This window comes from Balaenoptera musculus, chromosome 7 (assembly GCF_009873245.2).
Source record: "Balaenoptera musculus isolate JJ_BM4_2016_0621 chromosome 7, mBalMus1.pri.v3, whole genome shotgun sequence".
Taxonomy (NCBI): Eukaryota; Metazoa; Chordata; class Mammalia; order Artiodactyla; family Balaenopteridae; genus Balaenoptera; species Balaenoptera musculus.
In genome coordinates this window covers 106403212-106425854 of record NC_045791.1, presented here as the reverse complement: position 1 = coordinate 106425854, position 22643 = coordinate 106403212, and the positions used below count along the sequence as shown (strand labels likewise).

The window sequence follows — 22643 nt, the reverse complement described above, 5'->3', positions numbered from 1 at the left end:
TAAAGAGGGAGCTCAGCCAATAATGCAGGCTTGCACCAACATGGAAAACTCCGTGGTGACATTAAAATCCACCTTGGAGGGAGTGACAGCAAAATGAAGACTGTGGAACAGAGAACCTGCCCAGGATGCAGAGGCAATTGATAAGGAATGAAAAACAAGTGCCAAGTCAGTAGATATGGTGGATAGTGTGGACCCAGTTAAGAATGATAACAGCAGCAAGGGCAAATCAAGTCCTAATTTTAAGTGAAACACATAGTCGTTCTACATTCTGAAGGGTGGCAGCAGAATTAATTCATTCAGTAAATATCTACTGAGTGCCCACTACATGCCAGGAACAGTTTTAAGGAACAGTTCTAAGACTGGCAATACAAAAATCAATTAATAAGTATATAAAGTCAGGTACTTACAAGTGCCGTGAAGAAGATAAAGGAAGGTAAGGGGTTCGGGAGCCGTAGGTGGGCGGCAGGAAGCAGGTAGATATTTTTATGGAGTAATTAGGGATTATTTTCTTTTCTTCTCTTTTTTTTAACATCTTTATTGGAGTATAATTGCTTTACAAGGGTTAGTTTCTGCTTTATAACAAAGTGAATCAGCTATACATATACATATATCCCCATATCTCCTCCCTCTTGCGTCTCCCTCCGACTCTCCCTATCCCACCCCTCTAGGTGGTCACAAAGCACCGAGCTGATCTCCCTGTGCTATGCAGCTGCTTCCCACTAGCTATCTATTTTACATTTGGTAGTATATATAAGTCCATGCCTCTCTCTCACTTCATCCCAGCTTACCCTTCCCCCACCCCGTGTCCTCAAGTCCATTCTCTACGTCTGCGTCTTTATTTCTGGGATTATTTTCTTAGAGGAAAGACTCTCTTCTGTTGGGTAGCTTTAAGTAGCCTCTTACATGTACTAAGGTTAGACCCAGAACCTGATCTTGAGAGGAAAGTTGAGAGAAGACGCTAAACCATTCTGCAAGAAGCAAGTAGTTGCTAAAATATTGATTGGTTTTTATGCTTTTTCTGGTTAGAGCTGGAGAAAGGGATATTGACCCCTAGGATGTGGGGCATGGAGACAAGTCATTGCAAGTGTCTGAGCGGGATTGGAGTGGTCCTGGCAACACAGCGCAGGCCACGGCTGAAGAGAGGGGAGAGTTGGAGACATGAGTGTCAGACCATGGATTATGAGCTTCTGGTGCAGTGAAACTTGATGTTCAGCTAAAAATTTTCTTTTTCTCTTTTGAAATTCCCCTAGGATAGGCCAAACGTTTGCATATTAAGGTACTTTTTGCTGCAGGTAACAGAGAACCCCAATTCAACTACTTGAACAAAAAGGAATTAATTATCTCACAAACAGGAAGTCTAGAGGCCAGGCAATGACCAGGCTGGTTAATTCTGCTTGGCTAATTCAATGGCATCATTGAGGACCCAGGTTCATTTCATCTTTCTGCTCTGTCCTCTGCATATTGGCCACACTTTCCAGCTACTTCCCCTCTTGGTTGCAAGATGGCAGCAGCAGCCCCAGCTATCACATCCTACGACAGCTTCCAAAGGTAGAAAAGGGACCATTTCATCCTTGTGTCTCCTTCTAAGACAAAAAAAAAACCTTTACCAGAAGCCCCGTGGAACACATCCCTTCACGTCTCATTGGTTACTATTGCATCCTACTCCTATCAATTACGTTATATTACATTATCCCTGTACCTAAACCCACCAACCCCAGCTAGTGTTGGTCCCCATGTGGGCTCTGCTTTGGGCAACAGAGAGGAAATGGTCCCACGTCCTGCGGCAAGGTGAGCTAGAAGGCTTGGAGCATGAGAAGCAGGGACAAGATGGCCAGCGGGGAGGGGGAAAGAGTAAAGACAGTCATTTGGAGGCAGAGAGGGCAAATAGAAACCAGAAGAGCTGGAACAAAAACTTACTCAAGGGACTTCCCTGGTGGTCCAGTGGTTAAGACTCTGTGCTCCCAATGCAGGGGGCCCGGGTTCAATCCCTGGTCAGGGAACTACGTCCCGCATACCACAACTAAAGATCTCGCATGCCACAACTAAGACCCGGCACAGCCAAATAAATAAATTAATTAAAATAAAACAAAACAATAAAACCCCACAAAACTTACTCAAAGGCCAAACAGAAGAAAAGTCTTCTGAGCCAAAGAAAGACCCAGGTTTGCAAAGTGAACAGGCTGAACACATTCCCAGAACTATTGATGAAAGGAAAATGACAAGGGTGGTAAACAATCCCCACCAGCTTCAACGCAAAAAAAGAAAAAAACCTGGTTCCCTATAACGGGACTGGTACCAGCTTGACCTTGGATTTTGTATCTGGGGCTATTTGTAACTCGTAAATTTCTGAAGGCAGTAGAACACCACCTCTACAGAATTTTGAGGGGAAATTCGGTCCCCAAGAATTTCATCTCCATCAAATTTCCTTTTCAATCTGAAGGCAACTGGAAAATGTTTTGAGATATTCAGAAGCTTGGAAAACAGACCTGTCCTTGTTCTACAGCAGGTTAAACTAAAATGAAATGAGACGAAATTACATTAAAATGCACGCTTCTAGAATGTGGCAGCGATGGCCTAAAGGGACTGCTTGGCCGCTGGGGAGCCTGCCGGGGCCCCTGCCCTCAGCACGGCCGCAGAGTCCTGTGAGGCGGTCCCGGCCGTGTGTGGCTTCTGTCGCCTGTGCCTCTCCTGCTCCCTCTCGTGCAATGTCAGGAAGTGTGTTCTCGAGCCACATCCTTCGCCCGGCGGCTCAGACGGAATCTTTACTTCACTTGGTGACCACTCAGAACAATAACAGCTGCCACCCTCTTCCTGAGCGTAATAACAATGGCTCAACCGTCAACCCTCCTGGACATTTGTGATGGAACGGCTTTTAGAAAGTTGTTTTGTTTTCTCTCTCCAAAAGCCACACTGCCCAGAGCAACGTGACAGACACCGTCAGGGAGCAGGAACTGAGTCATGAGTCTCTCACCCGAACAGCTCAGAACACCGGGGTTTTCTTCTAAATGGGGAAAGGAGACCGAGAGTCTATGAGGCTCATGGTTTCAAATTCCCCCTTCACCTAAACTTGCCTTAAAACCTGTGTGTGTTCCGGTCTTAATTTCAACAGTCAATATCCTGCGTAGAATCTCAACGCTGAGAAAAGACAGGGAGTTTGCAGTGAATATATTGCTGTGATGGGGGGCCAGGGGCAGTTTTTATTTTCTGCTGTATTCTTCTTGGTAGGAAGGATGTGAGAAAAACAGCAAGTGTTGAAGGGTCGTAGGAATGGAGCCGAAGGGCCCCATCCACTTGGACTGTGGCGTCGGGCCGTTTACGTGATAGCCCTCGGCCCTCCCCTCACTTCTGCTCAAGCTGGCCCATCAGGACTGCACGTCCTGCCTTGAACTTGGCCTTGATGTCCCAGGGAGGAGGGTCATTGCGAAAGGCAGTGGGAGCCTCGCAGTTCATTCCAGGGAGGGCCACTTCCCGGTCCACGGCGGGGAGGGAGTCTGGGCCTTATGAGAAACCCACACTCTCGGTGCGGGAAACTCAAGGCTGAGGGGCTGGGCGCACCCGCCTTCCTCTGGCCTCGCAGGGCGGCGCTCAGAGCCCTGCCCACCCCCAGCACCGGCAGCTCAGCCTCCAGTCTGGAAGATTCTCAGGGTCAAGGGTGGCTGTTGAACAGCTACTTAACAAATCCACGGGCTGCTGAGGAAACTGTGGAAATCCACAGCCCAAGAAGTAGAGCTGAGGGAGCCTGATTGCCACTAAACCTGCCCCCTTCCTGCCACCCCTAGTCACTGCCTAGAACCTTCTAGAACACTGCCTGTGTCCCTTCCCCTCCCCTTCTCTGCTGCCTCTGGGCCCCACGCCTGTTTCCATCTTTTCTTCTGTCAGAACTGCCCCCCCCCCCGCTCACCTCTACCCCTCCCTCGTTCTTCCTTCACTTTTTCTTCCTCCCTCTTAGCTTTCTCTTTTCCTTCTTTCCTTTTCCCTCTTTCATTCGTTCCTTCCTTCTATCCTCTCTCTTCAATGTCTTTCTCCTTCTCTTTCCATCCCATTTCCCGCCGTTCTTCCCTCCTCCCCCACCGGAGCACGAGGTAGAACTGACTTATGCTGGTTCACAGATGCCATCGTCTTGTTGGAGGTCTGTTCCCTCTCACAGCAAATAAAGACGGTAATGGCCATGCCGGCAGCTCCCCGATGCCGGCCACTCCCCGGGGCTTGGGATTTTACACGCACCCTGGGAGGCGTGTGTGTGATTCCCACTTTCCAGTGGAGTCACACTCTCGCCCAAGGCCGCATGGCTGGCACAATCTTGACTTGAACCAGCTGGGAACAGGGCGGTCTGCTTGAGTTCCAGGCGCCTCACTGATTTACCCCAAAGGCCAAATGTTACGTGTGATCAGATGGTATCAAGATCTACAACGGTGGCAGGAAAAGAGGGCTCTCCCTTTGAGAGGCTACCTCCCCCTGTCTCCCTGTCCTCCTGGGGCAGAGTCTGTCCTTCTCTAAGGGATTCAACACCCAGCTGGGTTTGGACACACTTTCTGGGGTCCAAGAAAGACGGCTTAGCTGGGCAGGTCTGGAGCCTGGGCCTGAGGCCTCGCTTCTGCAGGGTTCAGCCACGTCCATGCCTAAAGCACGGCGGTTGAATGAAGTTGCAGCTTACACACTTCCCTCCCATCTCTGATTTTTTGTAAGTCTGAGAAACATGGAGTGAGAACGAAGTCACCAAGCGTCAGGATCGCTCCTCTTCCTGAGCCACGTGGACTGTAACGGGCCACAACCCGCGGCCGACTTCATGAGGTCGCTCTGCAAGGAACGAAGACCGAGTGGCTCTTTGGTTTTGTCAAAAAGCCAGAGGCCCCAGTGAGAAGAGCTAAGGTAATTAGAATAAGATGAAAGCTTTTGCCGCTTCACTTGGCAACATTTCAGGCCAGATTCTTATTTGGGGAGCCTCCTATTCTGGTAGCACCAAACAGATTCAGGTGTAAGGAGTGAGTTATTTAGAAACTGTGGCTAAGCTCAGAAAAGACTATGAGGTTTTGCCTCAACATGAAAAGAGGAACTGGATTTAAAATAAACCCCAACTGGTAACTGCTGAAGCTCGACAAGCCCGAGACTTGGCCCAATAGTGCACGTGCTTTAACCTGCTCCTTGATGCACAGCTACTCTGATCATCTTGTGAGGTGTTGTATTTTTATAGGAAGGCGTATCCTTAGGAGTGAAAACTGCCTAGGTCCCCCAGCTCCCTGCCCCCTGGTTACCTGGTGCTGGCCACCAAGGAGGTCCCAGGCCCAGTGCCGGGGTCGGGGGCAGACCCTTCCAGCAGGGTGCCAGCTCTTCTATGAAACCTGCCTGCCCATCACCTTGGCTGAGCGTGGGCCTCAGGTAACCATGCTCTGTCCCCACAACTCTACCTGCTTCTCCGAGCCGTGGGCGAGCCCCTGCTCCAAGACAGCTGATTCATACACAGACCTGAAAGGGCCCCTGCAGAGTAAGTGGTTGACGGGGCCGAGCTGACCGTATTCCCTCTTGGGACTGGCAACTCAGGAGTGAGCCTGTTGGTGGGGAAGGGCAGACCTGCCTTCGTGGCAGGTAGCACCTGGGCTGCAGGGGCCCCAACCCTTCTGGTCCCAGGCCCCAGCCTTCTCCTTCATTGCGCCGAGCATCTCCACCAGGGCCGCCCACCCCCCTTGCATAAGTCAGCCAAAGCAAGTCTCTGTTCTTTTCAACCCCCAAAGCCTGATGAGGCCCCAGCTGCTGCAGAACTGGCAGCCGTTCCCAGGAACGTGCGATGCCACAGCAGCAAGAGGTACAGGCCAGAGGGAATAGACCTAGACGCAGTCTAGACGTACACAAGCCGTGAGTACAAACTCTGTAGAAGCCACAAAGTCATGTCTTTTCCAGCTTAAGGCCTAGTCATACTTAAAGTCTTCTTCCCTTTGAAGGAATAGAAGAAAACCACAAGGGGAAAAAAGATCAAAAGCACCAACTAACTTTTAACTTAAGAGAGTTTAGACTCCTTTCAGCAAACCACCTACCAAGGACGCCAACCTTTGTGGGAAAGTTCATGCAGTCCTAGACTTGGAAAATATTCGAGGCCATTGAGCCCCACTGCCTGCCCCGGGCAGGCCTCCCTTCAGGCGGCCTCATCCCTGACAGGTGAGGAGCCCATAGAGGAGACAGCCATCCCACTGATGAGTGGTTGCCAAGTCTTGAAAGAACCGTCCAATATTAAGGTACCAACATTTGTCCCTGGTGCCGAGGCTGAGACATGGGGGCATCCTAGACTATCCAAAAACATTCAAATGGATGTTCTTTAGATACCAGTGCAGATGCACGTACGTACAGGAAGGACGAAGAAGCCAGAAGCAGCGCTCAGCCTGACCTCTAGGGCATGAAGCAATTCTGCTTGAGCCCAAACTTGCATCCCCAGGGAAGCCCCGCAGCACAGCCCCAGCCTCCGAGAAGGCAGCGTCGTGATCACCTGGGTTGGTCACGCATGGCCCTGAGGTCTCTGTCTCTGTCCCAAGTGTCTCATTGAAATGATTTCTTTGATCCCCATAAATAGTCTCCCAGAAACTTTCTACTCAACACAACTCCCTCTTGACACATTTCCAGTGAACTTGTGCCCCAGGGACCTGCCTGTTGTCCTGCCCTTGATTCCAGCTCCGTCTGTACCGCTGCACCCTAGTTCTGCACAAAATGCATCGTTCCCTTCACCTCCGGAATCAGTGATTACACGCCACCTCGCCCCTTCCACTTCTACTTTCTTTTCAACTAAACCCCACAGACTCTGTCGCTGCTTCTCCATGACATGGTGTCCCAACCCTTCTCTATCCTGGCTGCTCTGCTTGGCACGTGGGTGGGGCACTCTGCCTGTGGGTGCCTCTCACGAAGGGCCCAAGAGCTGAGTGTGACTCCTCTGCTCCCACCGTGGACACTGAGAGCATCACCCCCTTTTTTCTGCCCACCCCCTGCTCTCTTGGTGCAGCCAGATTACAAATAGCTCCCCCGGCCTCCACATCACTCAGTTGTCATGCATTGTGGTCACACAACACCCGTGGTGTTTGTCACGCAGACTGTATGGAAGGTGGTCTTCCCAGACTTGGCACGCCTAGTATGGCTTTCTTTAAACTTTTTATTTTCTTTCACCTTTTTATTTTCTTTCTTTCTTGGCCACGTTACACTGCTTGCGGGATCTTAGTTCCCTGACCAGGGATTGAACCCTGGGGCCACCGCAGTGAAAGCGCTGAGTCCTAACTACTGGGCTGCCAGGGAATTCGCTCTTTAACCTTTAACGCAAGCTTTACACGTTTGGACTTTACATGGTGAAATCAGATGCCATGAGCATCAGCCTTTGACGGAACAGATCTCTACAGATTGAAAGATATTATCTCATGCTAATCCTTAGGGCAGTCTTCTAGCCCCTCATACGATCTGTTCTCCCCCAAGTTCCCTCCCTTCTCTCTTTCCTGGCCCACTTACTGTCACGCATTTGAATGCACTGAAAAAACAACCAACAAGCCACAGTCACTTGTCCTTGGTCTCTGAGTATCCTTCTTTCTGTTATTTCCCCTTCACACCCATGAACACAGATGACGTCTGCCATACCTGCTCCATCATGTCCCAGGGCAGGTCCCTTTGCAGGGTCACAGTCTACCCGCTAAGCAACGCCACCCGGGTTCTTCTAGGAGAAAGACAAGCCCCCATGTCTAGGTGGCTTGGGGCACCTGCTTTCTTCCCTTCTTCCTCTTTTTCACTCCTTCTCTGCCAATATAGGTTCCAGTCAGGGTCAGATTTCGAGGTTTATAAAAGACTTACCTGAACAGTGAATTTATCATCTTCATTGGGCAGAATCCTGTAAGTGTAAACGCAATTCCGGTACCTGAAATAGACCAAATGCTGAATTAGAACCTATGCATTCCTTTTTCTGGACATCAAGCAATCCTGGGCAAAGTCAGGGTTGCTTGTCCACTCCCCACCCCCCCAGCACTCAAGGAGCCTCAGGAAAAGGCGGATGGGATCTTTGGGACGTGATTTACGTTGGTGCTTGACAGCTGTGTGGTCTGATTTAGAGGAGTTCGCCATCTCTAAGGGGCTTCCTAAACCTCTGGGCTGTCATGTTGGCCAAATGAATGGAGCCAGAAGGGGTGTTTCAAGAAGAAATGGGACTCCAGTGGGGCTGAGCACGGTGGGAACATGCCAAATGGGTGGTGGGCACTGCCACAGAGGGGCGGCACTGGCCAGGGCAAAGCTCAGTCAGCTTTGGACGGAGCTCCCCTACCCCCTGTGGCTGCATCTCCTGGAGACTTTGCCCCATGGGTTCATTCTCCCAAAGGCCAGCCCCCATCCCTTCAGAGACCCAGATTTTCCCAGCAGCAGGTGGGTGAGCCTTAGGGTTGCTTCTCACGCAGAAGTGCAAGGAATTTCGGATTCTCTTTTCTTTCCAAAAGCTCAACCTTCCTCTGGTCCAGAGGTCTCCAATGTGAGAAGGAAGAAGAGCTACTTTTTATTCTCCTAAAAGCTTTGAGAGGAAGTGGGAGTTGTCAAGTCTGACCACCTTGGGAGAGGGGCCCATTGGTGGGTGGTCCAGGTGGGGGACCGAGCCCACAGACAGCCTGGTGGTAGCAGATGGCCACAGAGGTCCACTGGCTCGGCTGCTGAGCCCACAGGCATAAGGAGTTTGGGAGAATGCTACTTGGGTCTTACACTCTCAGTTGAAATGGTTGGTCTGTTCTCTCACCCACCATAACCTCCCTGCCCCCATTTCCCCTACTTGGGATTCTCACAGACCTTGAAAACTTGCCTGCCCCTGCTGTACCCCCAGACAGGGGCCACACTCCAGCTCACAGATGCTCATGTTGTTTCTGTGATCAAGGAGATGATTCAGTACAAAAGTTTCACTCATTTAACCCCTCCTATGTGCCCGGCCCTAAACATTTATGTTATTGTTTAACTAGATTTTAAAATTATACACTAGTTTAAAAAATTTAAGACCACACGGAAAGATATAAAATGAAAAATAAATGTCTCCTTCCCCGGCTCCTGTGAGTTCCTTAGAGTTCCCACTCCTTCTTGTAAATCATGCCAAAATGTTTAAACATACACACAAACTTATATATGCATATCTTTTAAATGCAAATAACATCATACTATATACGTTGTTCTGAAATTTGCTGCTTTTCACCAAAAAAACATTAGCGATCTGCCTAAGTCATGTTCTACCATGTGGCCATGCCATTGTTCATTTTAGACCACGATGATGGACAGGTAGTTATTTGGGGCTTTTTACTATTATAAATAATGCTGCAGTGAACATCTCTGTTCCTACCTCTTGTGTACACTGGTGAATCCAGAGTTTTAGTTTCCCCACCAGTAAAAAGGGGAGAATGATAACACAACATCTACCTGTTGTGTAGATTAAGTATTTAGAAGAGTGCCTGAAACACACTGAACACTACACGTGCTGACATTTGTTAGAGATTGTGGATAAATCACTAGAAGGAGAACAGCTGGGCTGAAGGACGCAGGCACTTTATATATATATATATATTTTTAACATCTTTATTGGAGTATAATTGCTTTACAATGGTGTGTTAGTTTCTGCTTTATAACAAAGTGAATCAGTTATACATATACATATATTCCCATATCTCTTCCCTCTTGCATCTCCCTCCCTCCCACCCTCCCTATCCCACCCCTCTAGGTGGTCACAAAGCACAGAGCTGATTGCCTTCCAATGAAGTTCTCACATTGTGTCTCCTGCTAACCGGATATGAAAGTGTCTATTTCCCCACACCCTGCCAACTGGCTGTTATCAGACATTTTAATCTTTTGCAAATCTGAGAGGTGAAAGAAAAATGATGGCTTGCTTTAATTTGCCTTTCTTTATGAGAAAGGTTGAACGTGTTCTCATATGTTTCACTATTTGTGTTTCTTTTCCCGTGAATTCCTTTTCATGTCTTTGTCTCACATTTTTAAAATCATCTTTTGCTTATTTATTCATAAGACTTTGAAATATACGACAATATATTTTGGAGTTATTTATTTTTAACAGTGTTTATTGATTTATTTTCTTTTCAGCTGTGTATAAGTTTTACAATTTTATGTAGTTAATTTTACAATTTTTAAAGCCTTTTGAAACAATGAATGTTAAGAGAAAGTTTTGGAGAATGTTTTGGGTAATTTCATTTCCACATGCCTCTTCATTTCTCATAGGAAAATTTCCTCTCTTCCTCTGATCCCTTTAATTCCCGTCTTTCCACTCCCCTTCCTGTCTTTAGAGCCTGAACTGACACCACAATTGGCTTATCTCAGAGACCGCCAGGATGAATCCGTAGTCTAGTACCACTTCAGCTCCTGGAGATGTCCCGGGAAGCAGGGAACCATCCCAGACCCCAGCCTAACTCCCCCATCCCCCTCCCCTGCAGCCCCAACCCCCTTTGCAGAGCCTGCCAGGCACACACCGGAGGACAGCTAGGAGTTTGTTCTGCTCTTATCTTTCACTGCTTGTTCTCTTGACACTTCCTCCTGTAGATATGCAAATAAGGCCAGGGCGAGAACGGTCTCCTATTTGGGTGAGGGCAGCTAATTTGTGGAAGAGGTTGAACAGGCCCCAAACATCAGCTTGTAAACAGAAAGAAAGAAAGAACACAGAGTCACCAGGAAAGGCACAGAGACAGCGTACAGAACAGGAAGACCCTTTAGTTAATCAAGTGTGGCAGATTATGGCTTTTTCAGAGATGTTCTAGCAACACTGAAACAAAGAAACAGCTCCATACTACTCACACAGATGAGAATTAAAAAGCTAGTACAATGGGAAAAGAGGATACTTTCCCCTTAGATAGTAATATCTCAGCATCTCCAACGCATGGGGCCCACACGTCATCCCTGGGGCCAAATCAGTAGATCTTCAAGGGAAAGCATAGAGCATCACCGCCACCACCACCCCTGCCACACACAACCCCTGGGAGAGCATGCCATGGGGTGTTGGGGACTCTGCAGGGAGGTGGAGGGGGGCACCCCTTGGCCTCCTGCACTCACCAGCAGCTGCACTTCACCCTGGTCCTACACGCATCAACGTATACATATACATACATGTGCATACACATATACAGATACATAACATACACATAAACACATATGCACACACACACACATACACCCACAAAATCTTACATGTAAAATGTTTAAAGTGAAGATTCCACAACTAAATCATCTTTGACAACTACTGCACTGGAACATAATCCAGACAACGTGCTCACTGGGGGCAATGGGTTCCATCCAGGCCTTTCCCCCTCTTTATGGTGATTTACTAAAAAGTTAGGGTGCTAACACCAGCCCTCAGCTGCTACTCCTTCTAGTGACTGGGTCACATTTCAGGGCGAGTGTGTTAGGAATGTTCCCACTGGACACCCAGGTTGGGATGGTGCTGGGCCATCCCAGTCTCCCGTGTCCCTGGTGCGTATGAGATTACTCCACTCTCAAATGCAGTGGTGCTTACAACAAATTTCCCATGTGACTCCCAACAGCTGTTGGGTGACTACAGGTGCCTACACTGTTCTAAGCAGGAAGATGCTTCCCCCGGGAAGGGCACTTTCAGATCATGGTTTGGGAAGCTTTGCTCAAATGTAAACGGATAAGCAAATGGAAATAGGAAGAAACTACTTCATGGCATTTTATTTATTCTCTCAGATAAAACTACTACTTCTGTGTGGCTCTTCCTAGCCAAATAACCACTGACAAGCATGTCCAGAAGCATCCTTTACTATGGTGAGCCCCAAGGGGAGAGAAAGAGAGAGAGAGAAAAATCAAACTCTGAAATTTGAGAACCTCATTAGTGTCTGTCTCACTCTGCTGATCGGCTTAGCATGTTCTATAATTGTTTTTTAAATTCCTTTGTAACTCATTATATTTCAGTTCTAATTTCTAATTGTTTGTACGTGTTTTCTCTTTTTTTCTTGCTTGAGTGTTGCAGACATCTGGACAAGATGGGATGGGAGAACAAGGGTTGGGAACTCTGCATTCAAAAAAGCCACTTGGGGAGTCAAGATGGCAGACTAGGAGGATGCGGAATTCATGTCTCCGCACAACTAGGGCACCTACCAGGCACCAGTGGGGGACCACGGACACCTAAGGGGACGGGAGGAACCCCCAGAGAACAGTTGTTTCGATTATATTTTTATTTTTCCTAATATATATTTTATCTTTCTAATTTTATTCTTTGATAGTGTACTGCTCCTTTTGTTTGTTTGTTTGTTGGGTTTTTTTTGTTTTGCTGTGCCAAGCAGCTTGCAGGATCTTGGTTCCCAGGCCAGAGGTTGGGCCTGAACTCCTGTGGTGGGAACTCTGAGTCCAAATCGCTGCACTAACAGAGAACCTCAGACCCCAGAGAATATTAATCGGAGGGAGGCTTCCCCGGAGGTCCGAATCTCAGCACCAAGATCCAGCTTTATCCAACTGCCTGCAAACTCCAGTGCTGGATGCCTCAGGCCAAACAACCAGTAAGAGAGGAACACAGCCCCACCCATCAAAAAAAAAGAAATGACAAAAAATATGTTACAGACGAAGGAGCAAGGTAAAAACCTACAAAACCAAATAAATGAGGACAAGATAGGTAACCTACCTGAAAAAGAATTCAGAGTAATGAGAGTAAAGATAATCCAAAATCTCGGAAACAGAATGGAGAAAATACAAGAAACATTTAACAAGGATCCAGAAGAACTAAAGAGAAAACAAACAGTGATGAACAACACAATAACTGAAATTAAAAATACTCTAGAAGGAATCAATAGCAGAATAACTGAGGCAAGGAACGGATAAGTGACCTGGAAGATAAAATGATGGGAATAACTGCCAGGGAGCAGAATAAAGAAAAAAGAATGAAAAGAATTGAGGACAGTCTCAGAGACATCTGGGACAACATTAAATGCACCAACATTCGAATTACAGGGGTCCCAGAAGAAGAAGAGAAAAAGAAAGGGTCTGAGAAAATATTTGAAGAGATTATAGTTGAAAACTTCCCTAACATGGGAAAGGAAATAGCCACCCAAGTCCAGGAAGCGCAGAGAGTCCCATACAGGATAAACCCAAAGAGAAACATGCCAAGACATATATTAATCAAACTATCAAAAATTAAATACAAAGAAAAAATATTAAAAACAGCAAGGGGAAAGCAACAAATAACATACAAGGGAATCCCCATAAGGTTAACAGCTGATCTTTCAGCAGAAACTCTGCAAGCCAGAAGGGAGTGGCAAGACATATTTAAAGTGAGGAAAGGGAAAAACCTACAACCAAGATTACTCTACCCAGCAAGGATCTCATTCAGATTCAACAGAGAAATTAAAACGTTTACAGACAAGCAAAAGTTAAGAGAATTCAGCACCACCAAACCAGCTTTACAACAAATGCTAAAGGAATTTCTCTAGACAGGAAAAACAAGAGAAGGAAAAGACCTACAAAAACAAACCCAAAACAATTAAGAAAATGGTAATAGGAACATACAAATCAATAATTACCTTAAATGTAAATGAATTAAATGCTCCAACCAAAAGACATAGACTGGCTGAATGGATACAAAAACAAGAGCCATATATATGCTGTCTACAAGAGATCCACTTCAGACCTAGGGACACATACAGACTGAAAGTGAGGGGATGGAAAGAGATATTCCATGCAAATGGAAATCAAAAGAAAGCTGGAGTAGCAATTCTCATATCAGACAAAATAGACTTTAAAATAAAGACTATTACAAGAGACAAAGAAGGACACTACATAATGATCAAGGGATCAACCCAAGAAGAAGATATAACAATTGTAAATATTTATGCACCCAACATAGGAGCACCTCAATACATAAGGCAAATGCTAACATCCATAAAAGGGGAAATTGACAGTAACACGGTAATAGTGGGGGACTTTGATACCCCACTTTCACCAATGGACAGATCATCCAAAATGAAAATAAATAAGGAAACACAAGCTTTAAATGACACATTAAATAAGATGGACTTAACTGATATTTATAGGACATTCTACCCCAAAACAACAGAATACACTTTCTTCTCAAGTACGCATGGAACATTCTCCAGGATAGATCATATCTTGGGTCACAAATCAAGCCTTGGTAAATTTAAGAAAATTGATGTCATATCAAGTATATTTTCAGACCACAACTCTATGAGACTAGATATCAGTTACAGAAAAAAACTGTAAAAAATACAAACACATGGAGGTTACACAATACACTACTTAATAACGAAGTGATCACTGAAGAAATTAAAGAGGAAAACAAAAAATACCTAGAAACAAATGACAGTGAAAACACAACAACGCAAAACCTATGGGATGCAGCAAAAGCAGTTCTAAGAGGGAGTTTATAGCAATACAATCCTACCTCAAGAAACAAGAAAAATCTCAAATAAACAACCTAACCTTATACCTAAAGCAATTAGAGAAAGAAGAACAAAAAAACCCCAAAGTAGCAGAAGGAAAGAAACCATAAAGATCAGATTAGAAATAAATAAAAAGAAATGAAGGAAACAATAGCAAAGATCAATAAAACTAAAGCTGGTTCTTTAAGAAGATAAACAAAATTGATAAACCTTTAGCCAGGCTCATCAAGAAAAAAAGGGAGAAGACTCAAATCAACAGAATTAGAGATGAAAAAGAAGTAACAACTGACACTGCAGAAATACAAAGGATCATGAGACATTACTACAAGCAACACTATGCCAATAAAATGGACAACCTGGAAGAAATGGACAAATTCTTAGAAAGGTATAACCTTCCAAGACTGAACCAGGAAGAAGTAGAAAATATGAACAGACCAATCACAAGTAATGAAATTGAAACAGTGATTAAAAATCTTCCAACAAACAAAAGGACCAGATGGCTCCACAGGAGAATTCTATCAAACATTTAGAGAAGAGCTAACACCATCCTTCTCAAACTCTTCCAAAAAATTGCGGAGGAAGGAACACTCCCAAACTCATTCTATGAGCCCACCATCACCCTGATACCAAAACCAGACAAAGATGTCACAAAGAAAGAAAACTACAGGCCAATATCACTGATGAACATAGATGTAAAAATCCTCAACAAAATACTAGCAAACAGAATCCAACAGCACATTAAAAGGATCATACACCATGATCAAGTGAGGTTTATCCCAGGAATGCAAGGATTCTTCAATATACGCAAATCAATCAGTGTGATACACCATATTAACAAACTGAAGGATAAAAACCATCTGATCATCTCAATAGATGCAGAAAAAGCTTTTGACAAAATTCAACACCCATTTATGATAAAAACTCTCAAGAAAGTAGGCATAGAGGGAACCCACCTCAACATAATAAAGGCCATATATGACAAACCCACAGCCAACATCATTCTCAATGGTGAAAAGCTGAAACCATTTTCTCTAAGATCAGGAACAAGACAAGGTTGCCCACTCTCACCACTATTATTCAACATAGTTTTGGAAGTCCTAGGCATGACAATCAGAGAAGAAAAGGAAATAAAAGGAATCCAAATCGGAAAAGAAGAAGTAAAACTGTCACTGCAGATGACATGATGCTATACATAGAGAATCCTAAAGATGCCACCAGAAAACTACTAGAGCTAATCAATGAATTTGGTAGAGTAGCAGGATACAAAATTAGTGTACAAAATCTCTTGCATTCCTATACACTAATGATGAAAAATCTGAAAGAGAAATTAAGGAAACACTCCCATTTGCCATTGCAACAAAAAGAATAAAATACCTAGGAATAAACCTACCTAAGGAGACAGAAGACCTGTATGCAGAAAACTGTAAGACACTGATGAAAGAAATTAAAGATGATACAAACAGATGGAGAGAAATACCGTGTTCTTGGATTGGAAGAATCAACATTGTGAAAATGACTATACTACCCAAAGCAATCTACAGATTCAGTGCAATCCCTATCAAACTACCAGTGGCATTTTCCACAGAACTAGAACAAAAAATTCCACAATTTGTATGGAAACACAAAAGACCCCGAACAGCCACTATACTACAAAGCTACAGTAATCAAGACAGTATGGTATTGGCACAAAAAGAGAAATATAGATCAATGCAACAGGATTGAAAGCCCAGAGATAAACCCATGCACATATGGTCACTTTATCTTTGATAAAGGAGGCAAGAGTATACAATGGAGAAAAGACAGCCTCTTCAATAAGTGGTGCTGGGAAAACTGGACAGCTACATATAAAAGAATGAAATTAGAACACTTCCTAACACCATACACAAAAATAAACTCAAAATGGATTAAAGACCTAAATGTAAGGCCAAACACTATAAAACTCTTAGAGGAAAACATAGGCGGAACACTCTATGACATAAATCACAGCAAGATCCTTTTTGACCCACCTCCTAGATAAATGGAAATAAAAACAAAAATAAACAAATGGGACCTAATGAAATTTCAAAGCTTTTGCACAGCAAAGGAAACCATAAACAAGACAAAAAGACAACCCTCAGAATGCGAGAAAATATTTGCAAATGAAGCAACTGACAAAGGATTAATCTCCAAAATATACAAGCAGCTCATGCAGCTCAATATTAAAAAAGCCAACAACCCAGTCCAAAAATGGGCAGAAGACCTAAACAGACATTTCTCCAAAGAAGATATACAGATTGCCAACAAACACATGAAAGGATGTTCAACATCACTAATCATTAGAGAAATGCAAATCAAAACCACAATGAGTTATCACCTCACACTGGTCAGAATGGCCATAATCAAAAAATCTACAAACAATAAACGCTGGAGAGGGTGTGGAGAAAAGGGAACCCTCTTGCACTGTTGGTGGGAATGTAAATTGATACAGCCACTATGGAGAACAGTATGGAGGTTCCTTAAAAAACTAAAAATAGAACTACCATGTGACCCAGCAATTCCACTACTGGGTATATACGCTGAGAAAACCGTAATTCAAAAATAGTCATGTACCACAATGTTCACTGCAGCTCTATTTACAATAGCCAGGACATGGAAGCAACCTAAGTGTCCATCAACAGATGAATGGATAAAGAAGATGTGGCACATATATACAATGGAATATTATTCAGCCATAAAAAGAAACGAAATTGAGTTATTTGTAGTGAGGTGGATGGACCTAGAGTCTGTCATACAGAGTGAAGTAAGTCAGAAAGAGAAAAACAAATACCGTATGCTAACACATATATATGGAATCTAAAAAAAAAAAATGGTTCTGAAGAACCTAGGGGCAGGACAGGAATAAAGATGCAGATGTAGAGGATGGACTTGAGGACATGGGGAGTGGGAAGGGTAAGCTGGGAAGAAGTGAGAGAGTGGCATGGACATATATACACTACCAAATGTGAAATAGCTAGCTAGTGGGAAGCAGCCGCATAGCATGGGGAGATCAGCTCGGTGCTTTGTGACCACCTAGAGGGGTGGGATAGGGAAGGTGGGAGGGAGACGCAAGAGAGAGAAGATATGGGGATATATGTATATGTACAGCTGATTCACTTTGATATAAAGCAGAAACTAACACACTATTGTAAAGCAATTATACTCCAATAAAGATGTTAAAAAAAAAGCCACTTGGACCCCATGTAGAAATAAGAGAAAACGTGTGCATGCCCTAGGAACCAAGGGTGTTCACAGTTCACCACCCAAACCTCAAAGAATCCCAGCCAAAGAGTGAGAAAAAGAGGCCATCAGGTCAGAAGCAAGAGGAGGCAGTCCAGGTGGCCAGGTGAGAGGTGGGAGTGAGACGTCTAGAGTGTCGTTGGGGACCAGCCCAGCACCTGCCCCAGCAGCCTCTGGGTCCAGAGGGTTCTTCGCATGAGACCCCTGGGAGGAAACCCACCTATCCGTGCAACACACCCCCCCCATCACTCAACCCTATCAGGTGGATCTTGGATCAGGGGGCTCCCACCCCCATCCCTGCTGATCCTTTTATCTTTGGGAAGAATATTCGGGCAGAAACCCACTCCAGTCTCTAAAAAAAAAAAATTTGGATCAAATTTTTCCTGACAATTCTTTGTTGGAAAAGAAAAATCACCAGACTTATCAAAAACATCGCCACTCAAAAGGAAGGGTATCATTTTTCTAAGAACTCAAAGGTGATACCTCCTTGTTACATAGAATCACTGCAAAAAGAAAAAAGGAAAATAACACATTCTGGAGAAATCTGAGTTGCGAACTCAGTAAGATTTAAGAGACAATTGTACCTCTGAAACTGGAAAAATCAATTGTGAAAACTGAGCAACATGAGATAAGAAAAACTGATCAGAAGTGAAAAACCTAGAGTCCTACAGTCAGCATTAAACACCACAAGAGAGGCAGTAAATAGCAGCTTCATGTTCTGGAGAACTTCAACAAGGAAGAAGATAAATCTGAGAAAATCGGTGCAGAAGGAGAGGGAAGATGAGAAATATAGAAGACATAGCTCTGTCCTCAAACATATATACAGTAGGGGTTCCTGAACGCACAGGTAGTTTTCTAATATAAAAAGAAAAGCAGAACAGATAAATAAATCTAAGAGCATATGACCTGAAATGCAGAAAATTAAATGAATAACCCTCTGACAAACAGAAGAGCAAAAAGAAAACAATGCAAGTGAGCTGGACGTTGTTCCTTCACCCTCCCCTCCAACCCCCAGTAGACCCACTCTCTATCCTTCTCCACCTGCCCTGTGTCCAGCAGGCTGACCTGTGTGTGCCGCTTCACCAAGGTTTAGCTAATGGGAGGCACTGACAGAGTGAGAGGACGGTGAGATAGTGGTATCTGTTCCCCGGACCCCACCCCACCTGCTGCAGATCAGCAGTGGCTGAGTTCCTCCACGGGGGGCCACGGCTCAAATCAGACGGCCCTGCCTATTGAGGGCCAGGAGTGGAAATAGCTTCCTGTGTTTGCCGGTCCCAGGCTGCTTCACCATCCCTACGCCTAGCACCCCTTTCGATTATGCCATCTATTTCCTGCTGGGATCCTGGCCAACACAACTAGTAAGCAAGACCAGTAATGAGTAAAGGAAGGTAGCAATAGCAATAAAAGAGAAACCTTAAAATTATAGAAAACCGTGAATAACTGTATGCCAGAAACTTTGAAAAATCTCAACAAATGAACTGTTTACTGAAAAATATATATAACTTATCAAAAGTAACCTGAAAACAACAAGGTCCAACTGTAGAGCACAGGGAACTATATACAATATTCTGTGATAAACCATAATGGAAAAGAATATAAAAAAGAATGTGTGTATATATATATATATATATATATATATATATATATATATGAATCATTTTGCTGTATACCAGAAGTTAACACAGCATTATAAATCAACTATACTTCAATAAAATAAAAAAATTTTTTTAAAGTAACATGAGAGGAGATAGAAAACAAGAATAAATCAATACCAAAGAAGAAACTGAAGTAAATATTAAAGAATTATCTCTATAAATGGCTCTGAGGAAAAGCACCTTTGCCAATTTTTTTTTATATTTAAAAAAATCAGATAATGATGATGCTTCATAAATGTCTCCAGGATATTTTACAAAACACACATGACTCTTAAACCATAACATGATCAAAATCATATAAATCAATCTCACTTATGAATACATATGCTAAAATTCAGAGTAAAATAAAGTTATCATAATCAAGAACAGTTCATTTTAATCTCGCAAAAAAATGGTTCATATTAGGAAATCTATAAAATCAAGCTATTTACCAGTTAATGAAATACGAGAAACAGCTTAATCATCTCAATAGACATTAAAAAGCATTTGATAAAATTTAATATTCAGTTCTTCAAAACTCTTCATAAAACTAGGAAAAGACAGCTCCTTCTTTGACATGAAAAGAACAACTAACTTTTATCCATTGCTAACTATGTGCCAAATACTGTATTAAGTCCTTCCCAGGCAGCATAAAGTTTGATTCTCACAGTACTTCTGTCTGAGGTAGACATTTTCTTTTCCCAATATCCTTCATTGTAGTATTTTAGAAATATTGGCCGAAGTAATAAGTTATGAAATCTGAATAAGAGTTATAAGTATTTGGAAAGTAGACCACAAAATGATTATAATTCATATATGATTTGATTGTTTAGCAAGAAAATCTAAGAGAAGCAAATGAAAACAATTTTAAATAATGAGGAGTAAAGATATAGAATAAAAGGTGAATTTATAAAATCTACAACTTCTCTGTATGTTATCAGTTACCCCGGAAGGGTAACTGTAGAAGAAAAGGTATTCACAACAGTAACAAAATTATGAAATAATCAGAAGTAATCATAACAAGAAATATGTAGCATCTATGAAGAAAATTACTAAATTTAAAATAATAAAGATAGCTATATTTATTGTTAAGATTGAATAATACTAAAAGGTCCATTTTTCACAAGTTGTATTGTGGATTTCATGCAACTCCAAACAAAGTCCCAATAGTATTTTTTCCAACTTGACTAAGTTATTATCCGTTTCACCTGGAAGAATACTTAAAAAGACTAGATATGCAAATCCTAAAATAAAATAGTTTATAAAATTGTGGTAAAGCATTCAGTATGAAATTGGTGTAAGAAAAGCAGACATACATGTACCAGGGTAAACAGGCAAAAAAGAGGTATATAAGACTTAATACATGGTAAGAGAGCAATAACAAATGGAGAGGAATAAATTATTCAGTAAGCAGTTTTGAGAAAGATGGTTCCTTGAGAAAAATATATATAAATCTTTGTTTTACACCATTCATTAATTCCAGAAAGATTAAAGCGTTCAATGTAAAACAACAACAGCAACAAAACAAAACCAAAAAACCTATAATCTATCTGCTTTTGCCAAATACTGTGCTAAGTATGTGATATACACTTTCATTCAATCCATCCAACGACACTGCTACATGGGTATTCTTAGCCCTGGTTTGCAGATGAGGAAACCAAGGCCCCATGGGACTAGACAACCTGCCAGAGCTTGGAAAGGCAGAGTCATCCCTTAGCCCGAGCCTATTAGCTCCAAAGGCCCTGCCCCCCACAGGAAGAAAAAGAATAAAATTTCTGTGTGCAGAGGGACTCTCTGCACTGGAAAGCAAAGGGGGAAAAAAGTCACAAAAGAACAAGAACAGAAAGATTTATAGACTTTGCAAAAATTTACAATCTCTGAACAAAAGAAAAAGGTCATAAAGTTTAAAGGCAAACCACAGTGAAAATATTTGCAACAAATGTGATATAAGGAATTCATGCAAATAGATAACAGAGAAACTACAGTTTCAAAAGAAAAATGGCAAAGAGAATGGAACAGACCATCCACAAAGGAGAAATGATGAAGGTCAATAATCCAAACAAGCTTACCATGACTGCGATCAAGAAATGCAAATCAAAATGAACAGAAATTGGCCACCTTTCACCTTGCAATTTAATAATGTTTTTTTAAATGAAAATATTCAGTATAAGGAGACTGGAATGAGGTGGGTACTCTCTGGTACTGCTTACCAGAGCATAACTTGTAACAAAATTTCTGGAAAGCAATTTGTCATCTTCATCAAAAGCCTTAAAAACATTATCTTTGATCCAGTAATTCCACCCCTGGGAATCTATCACCAGAAATGTCACATATCTGCACAAAGACCTTCATCACTGTCATATTTATAACAACAAAACACTGTTAGTAACTTAAAAGTCTGACAATAGGAGAATAATTCCATAAATTATGGCACATAATGTAATAGAATTTGTGCATCCATTAAATATGATATTTAGGAAGAAAGGTTAACTAAGCGGGAAAATGCTAATGTTGCTAGAAAATATAGACTAAAATTATACGGTATTAGGTATATATATATTATGGAGCTTATATATATGTGCTTGTGCGTGTGTGTGTGTGTGTGTGTGTGTGTGTGTGTGTGTATGTGCATACGGGGAGCAGGGAGGGAGAGAGAGAATGAATGAGAAAATATGCCAACAAATTAACAGTATTTATGTTAGTTTCTCATCTCAGTGATTGGGTGATTACTTTCTCCTTTAGCTTGCACTCTTTGTATGTTACACTTAATACTGTATTTTTTAAAGTTACTTGAAAGAATGCTGCCCTGTTTATCAGAAGGTCTATTTCTGCACTGCCACTGATGCCTGAAATGGCCTCAGCAAGCCTCTCCCCTCCGGAGGGCAGGTTTCTGGTTGGCAAGGGAAAGGGCCGGACTAGCTGATCCTCTGGGAGCCGGCCTTGTCTGGTGTTATTTATAATAAGTAATTGAACCCAAATGGTTTGGGTGCTGGTACTTAAAAATAATGTTTTTCTAATTAATGGGACGAAGGGAGTGTGAAACGAGCAGGGGAGAGAGGAGGGGTCCGGGCCACAGAGCTGCAGGCTCGTCCTGCCCACTGACCAGGGGCCTGACCTGCTGGGTTGTCGACGCGCATTTCCCACCTCATCCACTTGCTGGGCTTCCTCGGAGCCTTAGGACTTTAGTTCCCTCACTCCTACATTGGTAGTTAATCACTCTCAAATGGCCTCCACTCCTCGACTTTCTCTTCATCCTCCGCGGTTCGTTCGGTGGTTCTTCCTGGCACCTGTGCCCCTGACCCTTCTCTCCCTCACAGCTCCAGGAGCTCGCCCCGGGCCCCAGCAGCCACCGGCCACTCGTGCGTCA

At 43.4% G+C, this 22643-nt stretch overlaps 1 protein-coding gene across 1 annotated transcript in view; it reads right to left on the bottom strand.

Annotated features, from left to right (window-relative positions):
• Nucleotides 1-22643, bottom strand: part of INPP5D (inositol polyphosphate-5-phosphatase D) — a 129503-nt gene that overhangs the window by 100286 nt on the left and 6574 nt on the right. Inside the window, exon 2 of the mRNA XM_036858902.1 lies at nt 7813-7876. Coding sequence (XP_036714797.1) covers nt 7813-7876 — 64 coding nt within the window. The remainder of the gene's footprint in view (nt 1-7812; nt 7877-22643) is intronic.